The sequence below is a fragment of the Cydia amplana genome, chromosome 15 (assembly GCF_948474715.1).
Source record: "Cydia amplana chromosome 15, ilCydAmpl1.1, whole genome shotgun sequence".
NCBI classification, from domain to species: domain Eukaryota; kingdom Metazoa; phylum Arthropoda; class Insecta; order Lepidoptera; family Tortricidae; genus Cydia; species Cydia amplana.
The window spans coordinates 13,797,389-13,820,620 of record NC_086083.1 but is presented as its reverse complement, the minus strand read 5'-3'; the positions used below and the strand labels follow the sequence as shown (position 1 = coordinate 13,820,620).

At 39.7% G+C, this 23,232-nt stretch overlaps 3 protein-coding genes across 3 annotated transcripts in view; 1 reads left to right on the top strand and 2 right to left on the bottom strand.

Moving 5' to 3' along the window:
* LOC134654625 (CAPA peptides) overlaps positions 1-23,232 on the bottom strand; it is a 193,575-nt gene that overhangs the window by 83,699 nt on the left and 86,644 nt on the right. The gene's annotated exons all lie outside the window — the stretch shown is intronic.
* Positions 1,860-10,466, top strand: LOC134654887 (torso-like protein). The gene is made up of 5 exons (XM_063510349.1): positions 1,860-2,254; positions 4,241-4,456; positions 8,272-8,566; positions 9,255-9,389; positions 10,206-10,466. The coding sequence occupies exons 1-5, from the start codon at positions 2,145-2,147 to the stop codon at positions 10,464-10,466; spliced, it is 1,017 nt and encodes a 338-aa protein (XP_063366419.1). The 5' UTR covers positions 1,860-2,144.
* LOC134654886 (tetratricopeptide repeat protein 5-like) lies at positions 15,203-23,008 on the bottom strand. The gene is made up of 8 exons (XM_063510347.1): positions 22,882-23,008; positions 22,327-22,459; positions 21,562-21,782; positions 20,441-20,737; positions 19,247-19,432; positions 17,977-18,152; positions 16,301-16,445; positions 15,203-15,329 (listed from the first exon to the last, which is right to left on the bottom strand). The coding sequence occupies exons 1-8, from the start codon at positions 22,948-22,950 to the stop codon at positions 15,210-15,212; spliced, it is 1,347 nt and encodes a 448-aa protein (XP_063366417.1). The 5' UTR covers positions 22,951-23,008; the 3' UTR covers positions 15,203-15,209.

The window sequence follows — 23,232 nt, the reverse complement described above, 5'->3', positions numbered from 1 at the left end:
CCACAGCCAGTGCGTTCACAATTTCGAAGAAGTAAAACTCTAGAACGGCACAGTGAGAGACTGAGAGTTCCCATGTGTGTCCGCCTCGCGTGACTAAGGCGGGGCGAATGGAAATACCTACACTGAGACCATTTCAGGTTCCAGGCCGCTTAGCCAAAATGCCAATCGCTTACGCTCTGTAGCGATCGAAACGCAACTGTCACTGTCGCACTAATATGAAAGAATGATATAGAGACCAGGGATGTTGCGGATGCAGATTTTTTGACATCCGCGGATGCGGATATTTAAAGGCTCACATCCGCGGATGCGGATGCGGATGTCAAGATTAGGTACTGAAAAAACGTCAAATATTAAATTTTTTGTATGTTTGTATTATAAAAAAACGAACCGTTTAGTATTTGAGCAAGAATATAGGTGCGTTATATTTAATAAACAGTAACTTGGCCGACTTTACTGGATCTAGAGTCTAGACGATTTCGTTATAGGTAATGACGAAATTACCTAGCACTTACGCCGCCGCTAAGACGTTTCTGTACCGACTTGTTCGACATCCGCATCCGCATAAGCTCCGCATCGATTTTATGCGGATGCGGATGTTGAAAATAATGCGGAAGTTCCGCGGTTGCGGATGCGGATGCGGATGTTCGCAACATCCCTGATAGAGACACAAGTGTTTCGTTGCCGAAGCAATAGCGATTGTAATCTTGGCTAGGCCGGTAGGGTATGGGAATGAACGCCCACCCGACGGCTAGCGGCAGTGTTAAGGGGCCCACTGATTAACAGTCCGCCGGACCGGACGGTTAATTGTATCGGCCTGCCAGTTAGAACAAAAATTTGACAGTTCCGGACAACTGACAGGCCGATACCGCCCGGCGGACTGTTAATCAGTAGGCCCCTTTAGCATCACCATGGCTGCTTCATAATCAAGCTCTACTTGAGTAACTACAACCCGCCCTTCATGTTTAGGTATCTAAGTACCATCCATCACGTTCCGCGATTGTTGCGCCTAGGGTCCTAGCTAAATTGGTTGTAGGTACAATACTTACGCTATATTATGTCCAATTTAGCAAGAACCCTAAATGGCATAACAAGCCCGTGTGGTGACTGTATATAAGGTTTAATATCGCTTGTGAGGCTGGTGTCGTATGATTGGCGCTATATCATGAACAAAATAAAACAAAAACAAATCGAATACGAAAGATTAACCATAGGTACCTACCTTTATTTACCTACATCAAAAGAAAATATATTTTTTACCAATAGCGAATATCGAGGTATTTGATCGAGTTATCTACTCATAGGTAGGTATGTCAAAGATATGACGGTGCGGTGAAAAATAATTTCGGTTTTTTCATACAAGTATTTGTATGAAAAAACCGAAATTATTTTTCCCGTTTTTACCGTTTTCACATAGGATAAATTATAAATATGTACATTAAAGTAGCGTTGATAAGGCTGATTGCTTATTTCATACACGTTATGGCTCCTCTACACGATGGCCCAGCGCTGGACCAGCGAGATGGCCATGCGATGGTTGAGAGCACGCACTATGTAATGGGCCACGTGTAGATGCGTACGCGCCATCGTTGGCCCACTACCTTTGATGCGCGGCCGAAAAACAGACACCGTGACCATCCCATCGCCATCCCGCCGCGCCATAAGCCATCTGACACCACTACCCTCTCTACACGCTGGCCCGTCTTAGTGGGCCAGTATGATGGGCCATCGTGTAGAGGAGCCATTATGTGTAATTTGAGTTCGGCAAACCAATACGGATAGCGAATACAAGTTATATACACGCGCCTGCTTAATACCTACCGCTTATTTTCAATAAGTATTGATAACAGCTATAGCTATGTATTTATATAATAGTGTCACAATATACGTACGATATACTTACTACATGCTGTTCGAACGAGTTTCCTCAATAAATGACTTCATTTAGAATAATGAATTGCGTTAAAATAGTATAGTGTAGAGCTCGAGTCACGACACTCAGTCTAATCTCGTAGGTCAAGTTCACAATGTGTTTACTTATGTAGGTACATCATTAGCAAAATGTGAAAAAACCTCAGTGTACATGCCGCTTCCACGCGGCGAGGACTTTCAAATATTGTTATAGTTTTTTTTACGCATTTTCTGAAATGTTTACGGTGCTTTTCATGATCTGTTTACGCGTGGCGTATAGTGCTAGTGATGAAAGTGATTTAGGATATAGTTTGAGTATAGGGAATGCTATAAATGTGTTTGCCAAGTAAGTTCTTTTTTAATATTTTATGCAGTTGCAATAAGATCAGGTTCACTCATTACTAAGCGATATGTAAATTAGTAGCATGTTTAATTACCTATTTATTAGCGTATAATTGGATCAAGAAATAAGACCTCTAACTTCGTTCTTAATATGTTTGTGATAATATGTGTTATGTGTGTTAATATGTGTGTAGGTAAGTTTATTTTTGTATTTTAAACCAGATTCGAGGTCGTTGGTTCGAACCCCAGTTCGTGTCAATAAGTTTTTGGCAGACGTATGTACGAAACATCTTTGATATTTAACTGTTACCTGCCGCTTGGTGTAGGAAAATATTAGGAAATTGGACTAATCCTAGTAAGGTCTAGTTTCCCCTCTGGGTTAGGAAGGTATTATGGCAGTCGCTTCGGAAAAAAACTAGAGTCAGCGCTAATTCTTGGGATTAGGTTGCCAAACTAAGATGCTCCAATATGCTGGAGTACATGAAGTGACACCCCTTTAACTCTTGAGAAAGTTCGCAAGTATAATATAAAAACTTGAGTTTTGCGCCAAGTTCGCATAAAAAATCTTGTAAATAGAGATATGATGAGCAAAAGAGATATATTTGTAGCTTACAATTAGTGTACTTATTTTTATCATAGATTTCGTGTTTCCAATAAGCTAGCAGGGAGAAGAGGTTATAACATTCAATGCCAAGAACACGTTAGGTGTTGTAATTTTGTGTTGAAAGTGTTAATTGTAAATAACTTAGGTTACTATCTATATATCTATATAATCGAAATATAATCCATGATGCCGAAAAGTCTAAAAGAAAAATAATACAGAAGAAAATTCAACTCTTTACTTTGTCTCCACTCGTATCAATATTTCACAATTTGTTAAATGCACATTAATCTTATTTTATAACAGTCAGGTGATAGTGCACGCATACTGTCAGTCAAATATATCAGATCTCTGTAGCAATAAACTTATCTCCCAAATACGTAGATTCGAAATGGACACAAGGTTACTTCACGAACTTGGCCTGGCGTCTGTCGAGTCTAAAATACGATAGTCCATATTGACTAAATTGTTTTTAACTTTTTACATGAAAATGATAACGCAGTATAATAGTTTACCTCCTGATGAAATAAATATGCATTTCGTAATTTACGGATTTTGCTATATATAGCACCTGCAATAATACTCGTATTTTGCACAGCGAAGGTAGAAAATATTATATAGGCGTTCTATTATTATGGTTCTATATAAATAAAATTGTATTAGTATATATTTTTGTACAGTCGCTATCAGATATATCGGAGCGGCCAAGGTGTTCACAATATCTAGAGGTGTGTTAAGATATTTGTGAGGGCCTTGACCGCTCCGATATATCTGATGGCGACTGTCACTAGTGTAGGTACATATCAAGTTTAGTATCACCAGTTTACGGTTCACCCCTGCCCTATCGCATCCAATCTTAATAGCCGGAACTCAGATTTAACCTTTTGGACGCCAATGACCGATATATCCGCACTGTAGGTTCAACGCCAAAGACCGATTAATCGGTCACAGTCAGACCACAGAGCAACATCGACATACGTGCATATACATAAAGCAACTTCAGTTTTGAGCTTTTGTGTTTGACTCTTCTTCTTCCTCGCATTGTCCCGGCATTTTGCCACGGCTCATGGGAGCCTGGGGTCCGTTTGGCAACTAATCCCAGTAATTGGCGTGGGCACTAGGTTTACGAAAGCGACTGCCATCTGACCTTCCAACCCAGAGGGTAAACTAGGCCTGTATTGGGATTAGTCCGGTTTCCTCACGATGTTTTCCTTCACCGAAAAGCGACTGGTAAATATCAAATGATATTTCGTACATAAGTTCCGAAATACTCATTGGTACGAGCCGGGGTTCGAACCCGCGACCTCCGGATTGCAAGTCGCACGCTCTTACCGCTAGGCCACCAGTGCTTCGACGTGGAAAAGTTAATAAACTAACATTTATTTCCAGTTACGGCGACCTGTCCCAAGTAACCCAAGTGATCTCAGCCGACTATGACGACGAAGAGGAGTTCCCAGAGCCCTTCAGCGAGAAGAACATCAAGGTCTTCCTCAATGTGAGCAGCAAAGAAACGCCGGGCGAAGACCGGGTTGAAATGAACATCTTACTGTGTGAGACCTTTGATGAGTTGCTGGATGGATACTTCCAGAACTTTCAGATTGAGGGGTAAGATTTATACTATCTTTTCTTTACATTAAAGTCCTCAATACCAGCAGAAATACGCCAGGAGACAGGGTGGATATGAACATCTTACTGCGCGAGACCTTTGATGAGTTGCTGGATGGATACTTCCAGAATTTTTAGATTGAGGGGTAAGATTTATACTATCTTTTCTTTATATTAAAGTCCTTAACCCCTGGAGCGCCCCAGAATTACCGTAGTATGGAACTCCTATACTAGTTACTAGCACACGTGTCTTGTTAGGGCGCTCCACGGGTTAATACCAGCAGCAAGCAAGACGCCGGGAGGAGAGAGGGTGGAGATGAACATCTTACCTTTGATGAATTGCTGGATTTGGAGAATTTTCAGATTGAGGGGTAAGATTTATACTATCTTTTCTTTATATTAAAGTCCTCAATACCAGCAGAAAGACGTCAGGAGGAGACAGGGTGGAAATGAACATCTTACTGTGTGAAACCTTTGATGAGTTGCTGGATGGATACTTCCAGAACTTTCAGATTGAGGGGTAATAAGTTTACTTTCTTTTGTTTACATTAAAGTCCTCAATACCAGCAGAAATACGCCAGGAGACAGGGTGGATATGAACATCTTACTGCGCGAGACCTTTGATGAGTTGCTGGATGGATACTTCCAGAACTTTCAGATTGAGGGGTAATAAGTTTACTTTCTTTTGTTTACATTAAAGTCCTCAATACCAGCAGAAAGACGCCAGGAGACAGGGTGGAGATGAACATCTTACTCTGCGAGACCTTCGACGAGTTGCTGGATGGATACTTCCAGAATTTTTAGATTGAGGGGTAAGATTTATACTATCTTTTCTTTATATTAAAGTCCTCAATACCAGCAGCAAGACGCCGGGATGAGAGAGGGTGAAGATGAACATCTTACTATGTGAGACCTTTGATGAGTTGTTCGATGGATACTTCCAGAATTTTCAGATTGAGGGGTAAGATTTATACTATCTTTTCTTTATATTAAAGTCCTTAATACCAGCAGAAAGACGCCGGGAGGAGACAGGGTGGAGATGAACATCTTACTATGCGAGACCTTTGATGAGTTGCTGGGTGGATACTTCCAGAATTTTCAGATTGAGGGGTAAGAAATTTTATTTCTTTTGTTTACATTAAAGTCCTCAATACCAGCAGAAAGACGCCAGGAGACAGGGTGGAGATGAACATCTTACTCTGCGAGACCTTTGATGAGTTGCTGGGTGGATACATCCAGAATTTTCAGATTGAGGGGTAAGAAATTTTATTTCTTTTGTTTACATTAAAGTCCTCAATACCAGCAGAAAGACGCCAGGAGACAGGGTGGAGATGAACATCTTACTGCGCGAGACCTTCGACGAGTTGCTGGATGGATACTTCCAGAATTTTTAGATTGAGGGGTAAGATTTATACTATCTTTTCTTTATATTAAAGTCCTTAATACCAGCAGCAAGCAAGACGCCGGGAGGAGAGAGGGTGGAGATGAACATCTTACCTTTGATGAATTGCTGGATGGATACATCCAGAATTTTCAGATTGAGGGGTAAGATTTATACTATTTTTTCTTTATATTAAAGTCTTCAATACTAGCAGAAAGACGCCAGGAGGAGACAGGGTGGAGATGAACATCTTACTGCGCGAGATCTTTGATGAGTTGCTCGATGGATACTTCCAGAATTTTCAGATTGAGGGGTAAGAAATTTTATTTCTTTTGTTTACATTAAAGTTCTCAATACCAGCAGAAAGACGCCAGGAGACAGGGTGGAGATGAACATCTTACTCTGCGAGACCTTCGAGGAGTTGCTGGATGGATACTTCCAGAACTTTTCTTTATATTAAAGTCCTTAATACCAGCAGAAATACGCCAGAAGGAGAAGGAGACAGGGTGGAGGTGAACATCTTACTGTGTGAAACCTTTGATGAATTGCTGGATGGATACTTCCAGAATTTTCAGATTGAGGGGTAAGAAATTTACTTTCTTGCTTACATTAAAGTCCTCAATAGGTACCAGCAAAAAGACGCCAGGAGGAGATAGGGTGGAGATGAACATCTTACTCTGTGAAGCCTTTGATGAGTTGCTGGATGGATACTTCCAGAACTTTCAGATTGAGGGGTAATAAGTTTACTTTCTTTTGTTTACATTAAAGTCCTCAATACCAGCAGAAAGACGTCAGGAGGAGACAGGGTGGAGATGAACATCTTACTGTGTGAAACCTTTGATGAGTTGCTGGATGGATACTTCCAGAACTTTCAGATTGAGGGGTAAGATTTATACTATCTTTTCTTTATATTAAAGTCCTTAATACCAGCAGCAAGCAAGACGCCGGGAGGAGAGAGGGTGGAGATGAACATCTTACCTTTGATGAATTGCTGGATGGATACATCCAGAATTTTCAGATTGAGGGATAAGATTTATACTATCTTTCCTTTATATTAAAGTCCTCAATACCAGCAGAAAGACGCCAGGAGACAGGGTGGAGATGAACATCTTACTCTGCGAGACCTTTGATGAGTTGCTGGGTGGATACATCCAGAATTTTCAGATTGAGGGGTAAGAAATTTTATTTATTTTGTTTACATTAAAGTCCTTAATACCAGCAGCAAGACGCCGGGAAAAGAGAGGGTGGAGATGAACATCTTACTGTCTGAAACTTTTGATGAGTTCCTGGATGGATACCTACGTACTTCCAGAATTTTCAGATTGAGGGGTAAAAGTTGTACTTTATTTTCTTTACACTAAAGTAATTCTCAAAGTTAGCGGCTAGGAGACGCTGGGAAAACACAAGGTGGAGCCTCCACAGGTGAGTATAGTGCTGTGCGAGACCTTATGTAAGCTGCTCGATGGATACTTCCAGAATTTCCAGATTGAGGGGTATGAAATTCACTTTTATTTCTACATACTTCTAGGTAGATACTGAGATTCATTCCATACACATTCCGTCATCTTAGTTTAGGCTGATAACGTAAACGTGCAATAGATATTGCGCTTAATGATTCACAGGAAAATTTATGATAAAATGAAATGAATCATTGAGGCGGCAACTTAATTGGTACTCACGAGTCAAGATCATGACTCTAACTGGCATCTAACTAATCCTTGCCATCACAATATCTTCGCATTTTTGTTATTTAAAGCCTAATCAAGACACTGCCTATCCCTCCTATATTAAATTTAATGTCTAATCAAGACATATCCCTCCTAATATTATAAATCGTCGCTATACTTACTCAACCTCATATCTGCAACAATCATTTGATGGAAATGTCGCTTTTCTTTCATTCGGAATACGGGTGTTTTTGTCATCAAATGAGTGTTGCAGATACGAGGTTGAGTAAGTATAGCGGCGAAATGCGAAAGTAACTCTATAGGTACCTTTGAGGTACCTATGTGTGTATGTTAACTCTTCACTCTTAAACCGCTGAACAGATTCAGATCAAATTTAGTATGGGTATTAGTTTTCAATTATTATAATTCCACGCAGATTAAGTCGTGGGCAGAATCTAGTTTGATATAATGGGAGTAATTTGGTGGCCTAGGGGTGAGACGTGCAACTTTCCATCCGCGGTTAACCCCGTACCAATGAGTTATTCGAAACTTATATATGAAATACCAAGGTGTACGTAAAGTCCCCATTCCGCTTTGGACCAGCGTGGGTAAGAAATGATGACTATATAACAACATTTCATGAATGTTGGTACCTAGTTGCACGCGGTGTGTGGGACAAATTCTTGAGTCTCGTCGAAGGGTTAAAACCCAAAATCAACTTTCAACGCAAAACCAGAATTACCAAGTTAACATTCTCTCGATTTCAGAACAGACAAGCCCTGGAAAGCCTTCATGGGCGACTGGATCCAGGACGAAATCATGCGCACCCTCGGCATAGACGTCGACAACTTGCGCGACAACTGCTGCTACGTGCTTCTCAAGCTGTCAAAAGTGCACAAAACCGTCAAGGTTGACAGCTTGGAACACGTGACTGTCAAGAGCTATGTGGAGAAGGCGATGAGCGCCATGAATGAGAGCGATGTGGCGGATATCCGGAAGTTTATGAGGAGTTATGGGACGCATTATATAGATTCTTATGTGACGGGGAATTTTGTGTATCAGGTAACTATCTACAGCTTATAAGAGTCGCTAGCCTTTTTTTTCTCTAATATATATATTTCTATTCTAGAGCCTAGAATGTTTCATGTTTTTTTATGTAGACATTTAAGTATTTTCCGAGAAACGCAGTGTTTTAAAGAGATTCTACTTCTAATGTACTTATAGCCAATCGACCGGTCAAGTTAAGACAGCAGAACACATTACTAGATTAAATAAAAAAGAATATGCCCGGTCCAGATTTCTCCAATACAGACAAAGTACAAGTAAAAACCAGTGTAAAGTCGATGCCAAAAATTTTCGCAATTTAGGCCACAAGGTGGCGGACTCTGCGCAAGAGACCGTTCATAAACTGTAGAGGGCAGCACCTGCTTATTCGCATGAAGTTTCCATGACAATTTTAAGCTTTCGATGTAGACTAAGTGTAAGGCCTGAGTGGACGCTCGAGTTGGGCGTGCAGCGGGGCGGGGCGTGCGGCGTGCATGTTAAACAAATGCAAGCGTATAGGAGCGGCCTTAGTGCACGCTGCTCACATCACGCGTGAGCCCACAGCCACACTGCACGCCCCGCCGAACGCTCCGCTTCGAGCGTCCACTCAGGCATTACACTAAAAGGTTACCTAGGTATGTACCCCAACGCGCAGTCTGAATATTATTATTCCATCTATGTGTCTGAGTTTCAATGTCTACCGCAGGTGTTCAAGTTTAAGAGGTACGGGTACAACATGCTGCGTTCGTACGTGCGGGACCGGAAACATCACACAGACAACTCGGACAGACTGAGGTCCCACTTCGCCTCTAACTTCCTCAGACAAGTGGGGGATATTAGGGTACGTATTATGGTTCACATAACGTCCCAATAATTAGTGTTCGAATTAGGTACATTTTAAACTGTTTAGACGACAACGATTTCACTCACTTGAGTTTTTAGTCGCTATTGGCGACATGTTTCGGGCCCTTCGGGGGTCCTTCTTCAGGCTCGAGTGCTCGCGGCGACTGCAACTCGTGCGTCAAGGGCCCAAAACATGTCGCCAATAGCGACTAAAAACTCAAGTGAGTGAAACAGTTGTCGTCTAAACAGTTTAAAATATGTCTCACGAAAGTTTTATATCGACTAGGTAGGTATATTTTGTTGCATTATTGCTGCAAAATCGGTGCAGATTGGTCATAATTATAACGATTAACGAGACGAGTACAATTTCTTGGGGGTATTAGGTAAAAGCAGTCGGCAATAATAGTGTATTTAAATTTGTTTTTTGGCACAAACTTATATCCAGCAATCTGTGTAACCTAGTGTTATTCTCCTTGGCTCACGAGGTAGACCAAGAGCAAAGAAGTTGTTTGATCCAAATACAAACTTATTTTCTACATTTTGGGCTCCAGGGGCCTATTTCACCTTGTAATATGACAGCTTTTGTTAGAAAGGGACTTGTCTTTCACTTGTATTACAAGTTACAAGCTCTTGAGAAACGGGCCCCAGGGACCTTACCATGATGTCCTTATTGTGACTCTGTTTAGGACCTAAACTGGAGATATAAGTCGCATGACTCCATCCTTTAGTGATTCAGTTTAGGTCCTAAACAGAATCGCAATAAGTACATCATGGTAAGGCCCCAGGTCATTGTATAATCAACTTTCAATTACAGATAGCAAGCGGTAAAAAAACCATAGAAGCCTGGGCCCGACGGAACCTCTTCGACAGCCAGTACCTCTACTACCGACCAAGTTTACTTCGCCTCTTCTACAATAACGCTCTAATCCTTGCCCTCAATCGTATGCTAGACGACGGAGCCCTGCTAGGGCTGTCTCTTAAGACCCTAGCGCCCTTGTTCAAAGATGAGGAGAAGAGGAAAAGATATCTAGAGGTGGTTGAAAATGATATCAAGCTTTGGGAGGTTAATGCTTGAGCTTTTTAGATAGGGGCTGTTCATAAATTACGTCATCTATTTTTGACGATTATTGTCCCCCCCTAAAATCATCCAAAAATCATGCTTCGAATGACCCGGTTTCCTCCTACGTCACGCTACCATCATCCGATATCCAGACCCCCCCCCCCCCCCCCAATTTGAAATGACGTAATTTACGAATAGCCCCATAGGCAAATATAAAAAAACAGCTGTAAATCAAGAAAAATGATAGATATATGAACGCCCCTTTTTTCGGAAGATTCGCGACCTATGTGACAGGCTATACCTACCTATCTTCCAATATCACAGGCCCACAAATCCATAAACTTTATGGAACATATGTTTTGTTCCGCGATCCAATTCGCAACTAGAATATTCTGTACAGTCAAAACAGGCGTTCAAAATGATCTTAACGCGACTTATGAGCGTGTCAAGGCAATTTTGAACACCTCGCCCGCTTAGCAACTTTTGCTGCTGACTGTACGTTATATTTTTTTTTTGAGTATGCTATGAACCAAGAACAAACTTTCTATTAGGCGTTAGAAAACCGTGCGTGTTTTAGAAAACCGTTTTTTCGGTTTTTGTGAAACAGCAAAGCAAGAAAGTCTCTATGTACTTATAGGTATAGCCTGACCAGTAATATATGATAATTGTCAAGAGGGCGCTGTTATTCTCATGTATAGGGTGACAATTCAGTGTAGTATGAAAAAATTAGTTCCAGTGAAATTCCGCAACATGGCGCACCCTCAATAGATCCTGGTTCACCTATAACCAGCACTGTATGAACATTTTTCAATATGTTTTCTGCCAGTGATTTATTTAGAAAATAACAATTTATTTCTAAGAGCATACAATAATACATTTTTGGAAAACGCTGTTCTACATAATTTATATTGGTTTAAAACCATCATTTATCGTTCTCGCTTTTAGGAATGAATTGTCATTTATTTTGTTTTAAGTGTAAGCAGTATTGAAAAGTAAATAAACTTTTTATTATTAATAATACATTTTATTTCCATTAAATATCATTTAAGCTCAGAGTATTTTTATTATGTATTAGTATAGTTATTTGTTACGTTATTTCTCTCAGCTATCCCTTACAATACATTAATTATGTATAAGAAATAACATCAATTTATATGAAAATTTAAGACTTACTAAATATGTGTACAGTCAGCAGCAATAGTTACTAAGCGGGCGAGGTGTTCAAAATGATCTTGACGCGACTTTATTCATCATCTTCCTCGCGTTGTCCCGGCATTTTGCCACGGCTCATGGGAGCCTGGGGTCCGCTTGGCAACTAATCCCAGTAATTGGCGTGGGCACTAGTTTTACGAAAGCGACTGCCATCTGACCTTCCAACCCAGAGGGTAAACTAGGCCCGTATTGGGATTAGTCCGGTTTCCTCACGATGTTTTCCTTCACCGAAAAGCGACTGGTAAATATCAAATGATATTTCGTACATAAGTTCCGAAAAACTCATTGGTAAGAGCTGGGGTTCGAACCCCCGACCTCCGGATTGCAAGTCGCACGCTCTTACCGCTAGGCCACCAGCGCTTGACGCGACATTATTGTTAAGAGAATAAGAGCGCGTCCAGGTAATTTTGACCACCTCGCCCGCTTAGCAACTATTGCTGCTGACTGCCCATTGGTGGACCTTATGGCTTTTGTAATAAGGTTTACGAATTGTCAGTTAACAGTGTGCGCGATGGTACAGTATTAGACAAATCGTGCCCCCTAGTTTGATAGGTAGTTGAAACAGATGGCGCTGTACCTATATACAGCGGCATGTTTTGAGTTCACTGAACTGTTTTGTCGAATTCAGTTTTGGCAACCAGAGTTACCGCATAATGTACAGTCGCCATGCTGATATATCGGAGCGGCCATGGTGTTCACAATATCTGAACAAGCACTATATCGCCTTGACAATAGAGGCGTGCTCAGATATTTGTGAGCACCTTGGCCGCTCCAATATATCTGATGGCGACTGTACGGCGCCATCTACATCAGCTGTTACATTGGAGGGACGAATTGGTCTTTGTATAAGACATATTTTTGCGTGACGCTACATTGTCACAATATTACTTTATAGCACATCAGTCTTGCACTTCTTAGTTCAAATATATATTTGGGCGTTTTCTAAAATAAATATTGAAAACCCGATTCTCCCAGATCCTGGTGTTTTTGGGTTCTTTCAACTCAGAATCACTAGCATATTCAATCCTGATGATAAAAAAAAATTGTCCCAAAATTTTGTATGAAAATTGTACATTCCACTACGTCACTTTACATACAAGTGAAAAATTTTTTTCATACTAAAAACGTGACGTAATGGAATGGACATTTTGGGACATCTTTTTTTAATAGTAGGATGGAGAGTGCTGTCGATTCTGAGTAGAATGAGCCCAAGAATGTCCAGATTTGAAAGAATCGGGTTTTCGATATTTATTTTAGAAAAAGCCCATTTTATACACACCTTTATAATTATTAGTTACATATAACCTACAATGATGTATAAAATACTGATAAAACCACAAATTATATTCCTTTTACACATAATTAGAGCCCAAGACAAATTTTCATGAAATAAAACTATTAAAACGGATTACATCGCGTATATTAAATTTATACTACATCGCGACGTTTCGAACCCTTTACAGCGAAGCGTCGGGATGTAGTATAAATTCAATATACGCGATATCATCCCTTTTAATAGTTTTATTTCATGAGTAACTATCGCGTTCGAAGACAATATTAAAAATAACACTTAAAAAAATACAATAGTAAGTTTAGAAGTTGTACTTTTACATAATTTTAGGTTAGAATAAAAATAGCAATAAAAGCTACATAAAAATATACCTGAGTTAGGTGCATCAGTGCACTTCGTAAAGTGTCATTCTATGGAACTTGCTAACTATGTAAACAAACCGCCATATTAAAATGTGATGAAAAGGGACCTTATTGTCGATGGCGCTTACGCCATTGTTAACGATGCTCCGATATAAATACAACGCCGCGCGACGCTGTGCGGCGTAAGCGCCATCGACAATAAGGTCCCTTTTCATAGATAATGCCCCAAATTGTCTCTGAATGTCAATTTACTAGTGACTTTTGTTTACTTACATAGTTAGCAAGTTCCATAGAATGACATTTTAAGTGCTGGTCTTGCAAAAATTCATTTTGCAAGATAGGAGTGGAAGATAAACAATATAAGAGGACGTCCATTAATTACGTGAGGCATTTTTTGAAGTGAAAACTTCTTTAGCGGCGCTGTGTACTTTTTGAGGTGGGGAAAAAATGTTAAACACGCGACCGTAAGACGGACACGTGACCTGATCGAAAAACTTACAATGTCATTGTTTTTCTTTATTGATTTAAATGCCATCTAGTGAGTTTCGATCTAACTGGTATTAATATAACTCGAGTACTAAGAGTGATGTGCTTAGGGGTTTCAAGTAATGCGACGAAATATCGCTAGATGGCGTTAACCTCAATTATACATAGTGCTGCAGACATTTTGCAATAGTGATTGAGTTTTCACTTCTGCCAGCACTCCCGGAGTGCAACACGTTGTTTTTTTTTTACTTGAAGCCCTCGCGTAATTAATGGACGCCCCCCAACCGACGACCAAAAAGTTAATCCTATCGCCGATCAATCTTAAACCTTACTACGAAGTGTTAAGATCTACCAATAGTTATAGCCTGACCAGTAATATATGATAATTGTCAAGAGGGCGCTGTTATTCTCATGTATAGGGTGACAATTCAGTGTAGTATGAAAAAATTAGTTCCAGTGAAATTCCGCAACATGGCGCACCCTCAATAGATCCTGGTTCACCTATAAAAACATCTGGGAAAAAAATAGTTGGTTTTATAAAACTTGCAAAGTAACAGTTTGGGAAATTATCATTTGTCGGATTGTAAGTTTGTCAAATGTTTATATGGGAAAGATTGAGTTGACAAACGTGCAGTTGGCAAAATTTGGTTGGGAAACGAAATTTGGTCAAAAAAAGTCTCGGTATTTTAAAAGGATCCCCCCTCACGTAATTAATGGACGCCCCCCAACCGACGACCAAAAAGTTAATCCTATCGCCGATCAATCTTAAACCTTACTACGAAGTGTTAAGATCTACCAATAGTTATAGCCTGACCAGTAATATATGATAATTGTCAAGAGGGCGCTGTTATTCTCATGTATAGGGTGACAATTTAGTGTAGTATGAAAAAATTAGTTCCAGTGAAATTCCGCAACATGGCGCACCCTCAATAGATCCTGGTTCACCTATAAAAACATCTGGGAAAAAAATAGTTGGTTTTATAAAACTTGCAAAGTAACAGTTTGGGAAATTATCATTTGTCGGATTTTAAGTTTGTCAAATGTTTATATGGGAAAGATTGAGTTGACAAACGTGCAGTTGGCAAAATTTGGTTGGGAAACGAAATTTGGTCAAAAAAGTCTCGGTATTTTAAAAGGATCCCCCCTCACGTAATTAATGGACGCCCCCCAACCGACGACCAAAAAGTTAATCCTATCGCCGATCAATCTTAAACCTTACTATAGGTGAACCAGGATTTATTGAGGGTGCGCCATGTTGCGGAATTTCACTGGAACTAATTTTTTCATACTACACTGAATTGTCACCCTATACATGAGAATAACAGCGCCCTCTTGACAATTATCATATATTAATGGTCAGGCTATACTTTAAGATCTACCAATAGTTAGTACCTGAGTTAGGGTTCGTCAGTGCACCTCGTAAGTGCTGGTGACCTTGGTGGACGCGAACTGTTCGAGGCCGACTCGTTTCCCGTTCACGCGAAGGAGGGTAGGGTTGTTGACTCGGATAGACTTGAAATCGTACTTCTGGAAAGTAAAAAACCGGTCAAGTGCGAGTCGGACTCGCGTTCCAAGGGTTCCGTACATTACCCAATTATTAACAATGTATTTTTTTATGTGGAACGAACCCGTAGGGGTCAGATCAAAAACTAAGTAATTAATTCCGTTGAATAATTTTACGGTTTAGACTCACTTGTTTTAAGTCACTCGCGCGACATGTTTCGGAGAGCCTAGGTCTCCTTTCTCAAGCACTAACAGTGCGAGCAGCGTTCACGACGGCCGTGTATCGCGTACTGCGGCACGCCTCGACGTCGCGAGTGACTTAAAACAAGTGAGTCTAAACCGTAAAATTATTCAATGTTAGCATGTCTCACAACAGTTTAAATTCGATTAATTCATTCCGACTCACGCTTGACTGCACATTTCTAATAGGTTTTCCTGTCATCTATAGGTAAGGAACTATTTTTATTTTTTTATGAATTTATGCCAAAAAACTTAAATCATTACAAAAACAACAACATGACAAAGCATTAGAAATGCAGATTATATTTTTAAAAACATGTTTACCGATGTGGCTGAATGCAAGTCACGCCTTTGCCTATAAAAAAGTTACGATATATCGACACGACCCGTCACTAACATGAACTGTCATAGGACTCAAGGTTCCCCGAGCCACAGAGAAATATAGTAAGCCAAGAGTGCTCACTCCATACATCAGTTAGACTATTAATTTCAGTGTCTACATCTAGCATCGAGTAGCGGAACTATCAGTACTGCTACTTGACAATAGATGAAGCACCGACCGGAAAGTCTAATCTCAACAGCATAAGACTTTCCGGTCGGTGCTACATCTATTGTCAAGTAGCAGTACTGATAGTTCCGCTACACGATGCTAGATGCTAATAGTCTTTTTGGTACTAAAACTGATGTATGGAGTGAGCACTCTATGTATTTTTTTCTCTATGCCCGAGCCCACTATAGGTATAACAGGTACATACGGCTAAGGGTCCGTCCAGTTTGTGCGTGGTAAGTTTAGGCTCGGGTATGGCCACTGAGTCCCCAATGATGGCCCCCCGTCCGTCCGCCCAGTTATACACCGTGACAAGGACGCATTCCATCGAGGCGTCCACTATGGCGAAAGTGCTGAAACAATTACTCTTATAGGATATTTGACTGTATTTAAAAATAAACTAGTAGTTCGCCCCGAACTGAGAACTCGCGGTTCGCCAAAAAGATCAATTGAATGCGTCAAAGGATCGAAAACCGCGTGCGATTTATTGCAAGATCTGTGGAGCCCTTAATTGATAAATTTAAGTCACCATAGAAATTCAAATATACTGTATCTGTGGTAAGCCGTAATCTTTCTTGTCAAATGTCAAATACTAATATTATGATTATTTTATTTCGTTTTTATATTGCTAATTATATTAAAATCTTAAATTAAAAAACAATATTATAAATGTGTAAACCGAGCACTTTCATTTGATACCAAACTTTCTTGCAATTAAAATTACCAGAATAGCAAGACCCCTCACAAATAGCTTTTTAGCATTTTAAGCTCTTCTAGCTCAATAACCTCTTGATCGAGCCTGCTCAAAATTTAATGACTAAAATATAATTCCCTCAACTTTACGTTCACCCAATTTCATTTAAATTAGAACAAATTTACTTAAGTTATTGTGTATCAAACTATCCTCTGATAGTTCAGCTTAAAAAACATCGAAATGCCGGGACGTGCCCCTAGTCAGCCGTGTGCTCCAAGTTGAATGTAAGAACTTCACTTCGCTTCGCTCGCTCGTTCGATTATTTTACACCATGCATGAAATAAAGCACCAAAAGATTAATAATAATAAAGAAACGTAGATAGCAGTTATTTTTAACACAATTTATATTTAAAAACCCGTTTAAAACTATAAAGAGTAGGTAATTTGACCGTGACGTCACATGCTGGTGTTTCAGACAAATTCCATAGAAGCAAAATCGTTTTGACAGTTCGAAAAAAGAAACTGATTTGATTAGTAGTCAAATACCCTATGGTTTATGTCCAATTGTCCATACATCGATATTTATGTAGTTTTGTCACCTAGGTACTATTTATGTATTTGAATCATACAATTGGAATTGCCTGACTTTCACTGGCACAAAAGTACAATACCAAATAAAGATGTAGAGCATAATTGTTTTCCGTCGTATTTTCTCGGACTACATCTGTATTTGGTATTGTATAATACATACTTGGTATACATACATACATGTTTGGTATCCTAACGAATCAACATACCAAAAGACAATGTCTCTCTTTTGTTTGGTTCTAATAAGGCCAAATGTTCAGCCAAATAAAAAAATAAAAAAAAAGTCTCTCCGACTGGTGTAGTATAAAATATTGCATCTGTAGTAATAGAGCATGTTCGTAGAAAACTAGAACCAGGCGTGGCTCACTCCGCGATTTCGTCGCTTTGCTACAGGTAGCTAAAAGTACATCCGTTCCAACCAATTTTGTTGGCTAGCCATAAGCCGTGCGTGGCGCTGTCGCCACCTAGCGGCCATATCTGTGCTGATCGTAACAGACGCGTTTTGTTAGAGAGTGAGTATTCTGTACCTAGTACTATTATTTATTCTGTGCTAGAACACAATCCATTATAATTAGTATCAAAGAAAGCAAAGGTATACTCACAACGGCACCGCGTTCTCGTTATGTATGGAGCCGACAACTTTGCCCAGCACAACTTTGCCCGCGTTCTTACCGTCAGCCAGCTGGTCGAAGGTGGCGTGGCTGAAGGCGGGCTCGCTCTTGCCATAATTGTCTATGGTCGCCGTCGCGTACACGCCCAGCATCTTCTTGTCTATGGACTGGGGTAAAAAAATTTAAAATTAGAATATATTTTAAAGTGGAAAGATTTACGGTCTTGGGTGACTTCAACTCACGACCACTGGATCACTAGCCCAGTGCTCTGCCATCTGAGCTACCAAGATATCTTCCATGTACAGCAAATATTTTAGGGAGGCACCAATTGTGGTCTTAATAGGTCTCCCATAAAGACCACAATTGTATTGTTTTCCAAAAGTTTTAAGTCATCATTGTTTGCCCGCATTTCCGTTAGTCATAATTTATTTGGTTCAGAAACGTTACACTTTTCAGGATTGCCATAAAACAAACCTAACCTATCTATAGGATAACCTTACGAATATCCTGAAAAGTTAACGGTTTCACTTTTAGGACCAATGATAATATGACAAACAATACATTATGACTTAAAACTTTATGGGACACAACGGAACCCCGGCCTGAATACATCTGTCATTTTCATTTCCATTCTCGACAGAATATTGGTGAATGAAACGTAAATAACGAAAATGACTACAATTATAGGTTAGTGTATGAGTGCAATATTTATTTATCACTAGCGACCCGCCCCGGCTTCGCACGGGTTAACAAATTATACATAAACCTTCCTCTTGAATCACTCTATCTATTTAAAAAAACCGCATCAAAATCCGTTGCGTAGTTTTAAAGATCTAAGCATACATAGGGATAGGGACAGACTGACAGCGGGAAGCGACTATGTTAACCTGAACCATCTGTTGCAGCCGCTTAGTCTTTATCCTGCCTCTCGTTCTGGCCAGGTCCTCCGCGGCCGTCAGGTACTGCTTCAGTCTGGCTAGTTCTTGCCGGGGCAGCTCCCAAGGCGGGTCCAGGCGGCACGCGTAGTCGAAGTCTGATAGGGCTTCTGAGTAGTATTGTATTTATCTATCACACCTGAACCATCTGTTGCAGCCGCTTAGTCTTTATCCTGCCTCTCGTTCTGGCCAGGTCGTCCGTGGCCGTCAGGTACTGCTTCAGTCTGGCTAGTTCTTGCCGGGGCAGCTCCCAAGGCGGATCCAGGCGGCACGCGTAGTCGAAGTCTGATAGGGCTTCTGAGTAGTATTGTATTTATCTATCACACCTGAACCATCTGTTGCAGCCGCTTAGTCTTTATCCTGCCTCTCGTTCTGGCCAGGTCGTCCGCGGCCGTCAGGTACTGCTTCAGTCTGGCTAGTTCTTGCCGGGGCAGCTCCCAAGGCGGATCCAGGCGGCACGCGTAGTCGAAGTCTGATAGGGCTTCCGCGTAGTATTCTTCGAATTTGAATGCCTGAAAAAAGTTATTCCAGTATTTAATTTATATACATTTATATATATGTAAAGTAGTGTGACTACTTAAAAAACACAAAACAAAATAAAAATATTCAATAAAAAAATAATTTGATTTGTTTCCAAAGTTGTGTGGTACATATAGTTTTACAAATATATAAATTTATGTAGGAAAATAATCTAGACGCAATTTCTTTTTTGGTAACAGATATGATTGGTCTGAGCATAATTAATTTTCAAACCACTTTTATTAGATGACGTTTAATCACATCAAAATATGAAGTTTTACTTAGCTTTTTTCAATGCAATAATAATACTTACTTACTTACTTGGCTGGTGCGATGACCCAAAATGAGTCTTGGCCTCCAACACAAGAGCACACCACTTTGCTCAGTCTTTTTTGCGAATTTTTGGGACATACATTTACAACGTTAATTTTACTGAACCATTTCATAAAATAAAAAGATTTGAGACGCAAAAGTCGAATTTTCTTTTATTACCTACTGTTAATTTTAGTTGCCCAATTCATTATTGACCTTATTAGGGTTCCGTAGCCAAATGGCAAAAAACGGAACCCTTATAGATTCGTCATGTCTGTCTGTCCGTCCGTATGTCACAGCCACTTTTCTCCGAAACTATAAGAACTATACTGTTGAAACTTGGTAAATAGGTGGTGGATAGGTCTTCAAAAATGATATTGATGTTTCTAATATCATTTTTTTCTAAACTGAATAGTTTGCGCGAGAGACACTTCCAAAGTGGTAAAATGTGTGTCCCCCCCCCCCTGTAACTTCTAAAATAAGAGAATGATAAAACTAAAAAAAATATATGATGTACATTACCATGTAAACTTCCACCGAAAATTGGTTTGAACGAGATCTAGTAAGTAGTTTTTTTTTTATACGTCATAAATCGCCTAAATACGGAACCCTTCATGGGCGAGTCCGACTCGCACTTGGCCGGTTTTTTTTTGGCACAAGCATCACATGTAAGATGGATAAATACTCACAATCCCCTTATTATAATACAAATCCGGCTGCCCCTTAGCCACCGGGTCGCTCAAGGCCTGTTTATAAGCGCTCATACACAGCTTCAGCTTCGCCCGATCTTGCGCCCCGAGGAAGAATTGACACAAACAAGCGTTTCCAAGCACTATCCAAGACACTCCGTCTTTAGTGTTGAGGGACACCGCTTCTCTGGCGAGATCTACGCTCCGGGCGATGGTGGAGGCTGTGTCTTCTCGCTTGTCTCCGGTTTCCTGGCGAAGGATTATGGACAGACAGCGGAGAGAGAGGCGGTTGCGCTCCTAGAAAGTTAAATTAGGTTAACCCTAGTAACTATAGTTAAGATAAGAGACAGCAAGTGGTTGACATGATCAGACATTGGATTTTAGGGCAAATTTTAATGACATGTACAGAGTTTCTATCACTACATAGTATAAAACAAAGTCGCTTCCCTCTGTCTGTCCCTATGTATGCTTAAATCTTTAAAACTTCGGAACGGATTTTGATGCGGTTTTTTAATAGATAGAGTAATTCAAGAAGAAGGTTTATGTATAATTTGTTAACCCGTGCGAAGCCGGGGCGGGGCGCTAGTATATAATAAATTTAACTATTGATGGGTTTCTCATATCCCAGAGATTGCTTTTATTATGTTATGTCCGAATCCGATGTCAGATCATACGTAAACCAAGTTGTACAAGTATGTCTCCCTAGCCTCCTGAAACCCAGAAGCAGTTTTGTTTTTGAACTTGGAACTCTTAGTCATTCAACCAAAGTTCAAAATATGTAGATTGTTGAATATGTACCGGGGGTCTAAGGAGGTTTGGGTTTGGGCACACAAAGATGTATTATGTTCTTCGTAATATATGGGTAACATTCTCACTTGAGAATATTCCTTACAGTAAACGGAGATTGTTGTTGAGAACGGCACAAATCTATGTGTACCTACATAAACCTTGACACCGCGGGGCTTCGAACTGCATTGCAGCCATAATTGTGTGTTTGACTCTTAAGATATATTTTATAATAATATAATATGTATGCTAGTTTTAACGTATTTATCTATTGGCCAATTAGCTGACTGAAAATAAAGTTAAGTTTAAAGAAAAAGAAAAAAAGTCTCACTAACATGTTTCAAAGCCCCCTCAAAACTAGCCTTCGCCTCTTTCACATTCATGTTCTTCCAATAACACTCTCCCAGCTCGTTCCACGCGTCCACCATCTGCGGGCTCAGCTTCACCGCTTTGCTGAGGCACTGGGTCGCGCGGGCGTCGTAGCCGGTGCTGATGTTGTAGCACCGGCCTTTCATGTACAGGAATCTGGCGCGGAGAGAGAACGGGATCTGGCTGTCTGGAAGAGATATTATAAAACTTTAGGATGTTGGGTTTTAGTTTATGGGTCAATCTACTTTTTCTTGTCACTCGTTCCCCTGGGTCACTCTTCTGATTTTTAGGGATTTAAATTCTCCAAACACGCTTTTTTGTGAAACTTATAAACCCTTTCCATAGAGGGTTGTCTACCAAGCGTGTCAGAAGGTGGTGGACAATGTCTTCTAACAAACTATGCTACTATTGTCTCTTGGCTGACCGGACCGAATAACAACAAGAAATAGTTGATCCACCCTTATAATTAAGAAAGTTTGCCTCATTACATTGAAATTGCTTAAAAACATTAGTTAACATATTGTAATTTGTAATGTGTAGGTACATTCTATATTCTGTTACTCATGAGAAATAAGATTGCCCATTTTATTTTGTTTTAAATTATAACAAAATGAGAGATTAATATCATTATCTCATTCTAACAAATAGCTTTGTCCCTACTTAAGTAAACTTACAAGTGTATCTCAGGCCTTACTGAATGAAACAATAAGTTAAAAAAAAAAATAGCTTACCATCTATGCTTTCGAATTTTTCAATTAGGATTTCTTTCTTCTCGTCAACAAGCTTATTCTTGTCTGGAGCCAACTCTATTGGGTTGTTCTCAAAGAATAAATCTCGGTAATCAAATAGTTTTTTGAGTTCTTCCTGTAATAAAAATAATATACAGTATTTATTTATTTATTTTATTTATTTAAGCATAATTGTACAAAACAAAGAAAAATGAACAAATGGCGGACTTAATGCCACAAGGCATTCTCTACTAGTCAACCAGTGGGTCAAACAGAGACATTAAATGTATGTTGGTGTAGGAGAGATTCATAAATTATAGGCATATACAATATTTTCAGAGACTAATTTAGTTAGTAGCAGTAACATTTAGTTTATAACGTTGAAGGCAATAGAGTTGTTACAGATGATTTTAGAACTTAATAATGTGCAAGTTTTATGTATTTCAAATAACCTTTACCATTCAAAAGTATGAGTCACGTTAAGTTGAACTTATTCACTCATGAACTAGGGCAATGCCTTATTGGTTTACATATACTTTATTTCTCTAGTTTACTTACCGCAAGTCCATCTAAAACTTCAGTGAAATTTTGCAAAATATCCGGATCTTCCTCTGTATCTACAGACATGGTCGACGATTTCAAGTAACTGTTATACGTAGGTCGGGCGAAGTAACTTATTTCAGTTACAATACTAGCACTTCTATGTATTTTATCTCAATAAATCCCAATCCACATTTTCACAACAAAAAAATATTGTACACACGCCGTAGACAACTTATTTTGACGTATTTTTTTTTTCCATAAAATCTTGCAAGAATGCCAAGCTGTCAAAAGAAAAATGTCAAGTCGGAGATTGACCTACTATACAATGATTATGCGAATTATGTCCGATCGTGTAAAAAACTTTTA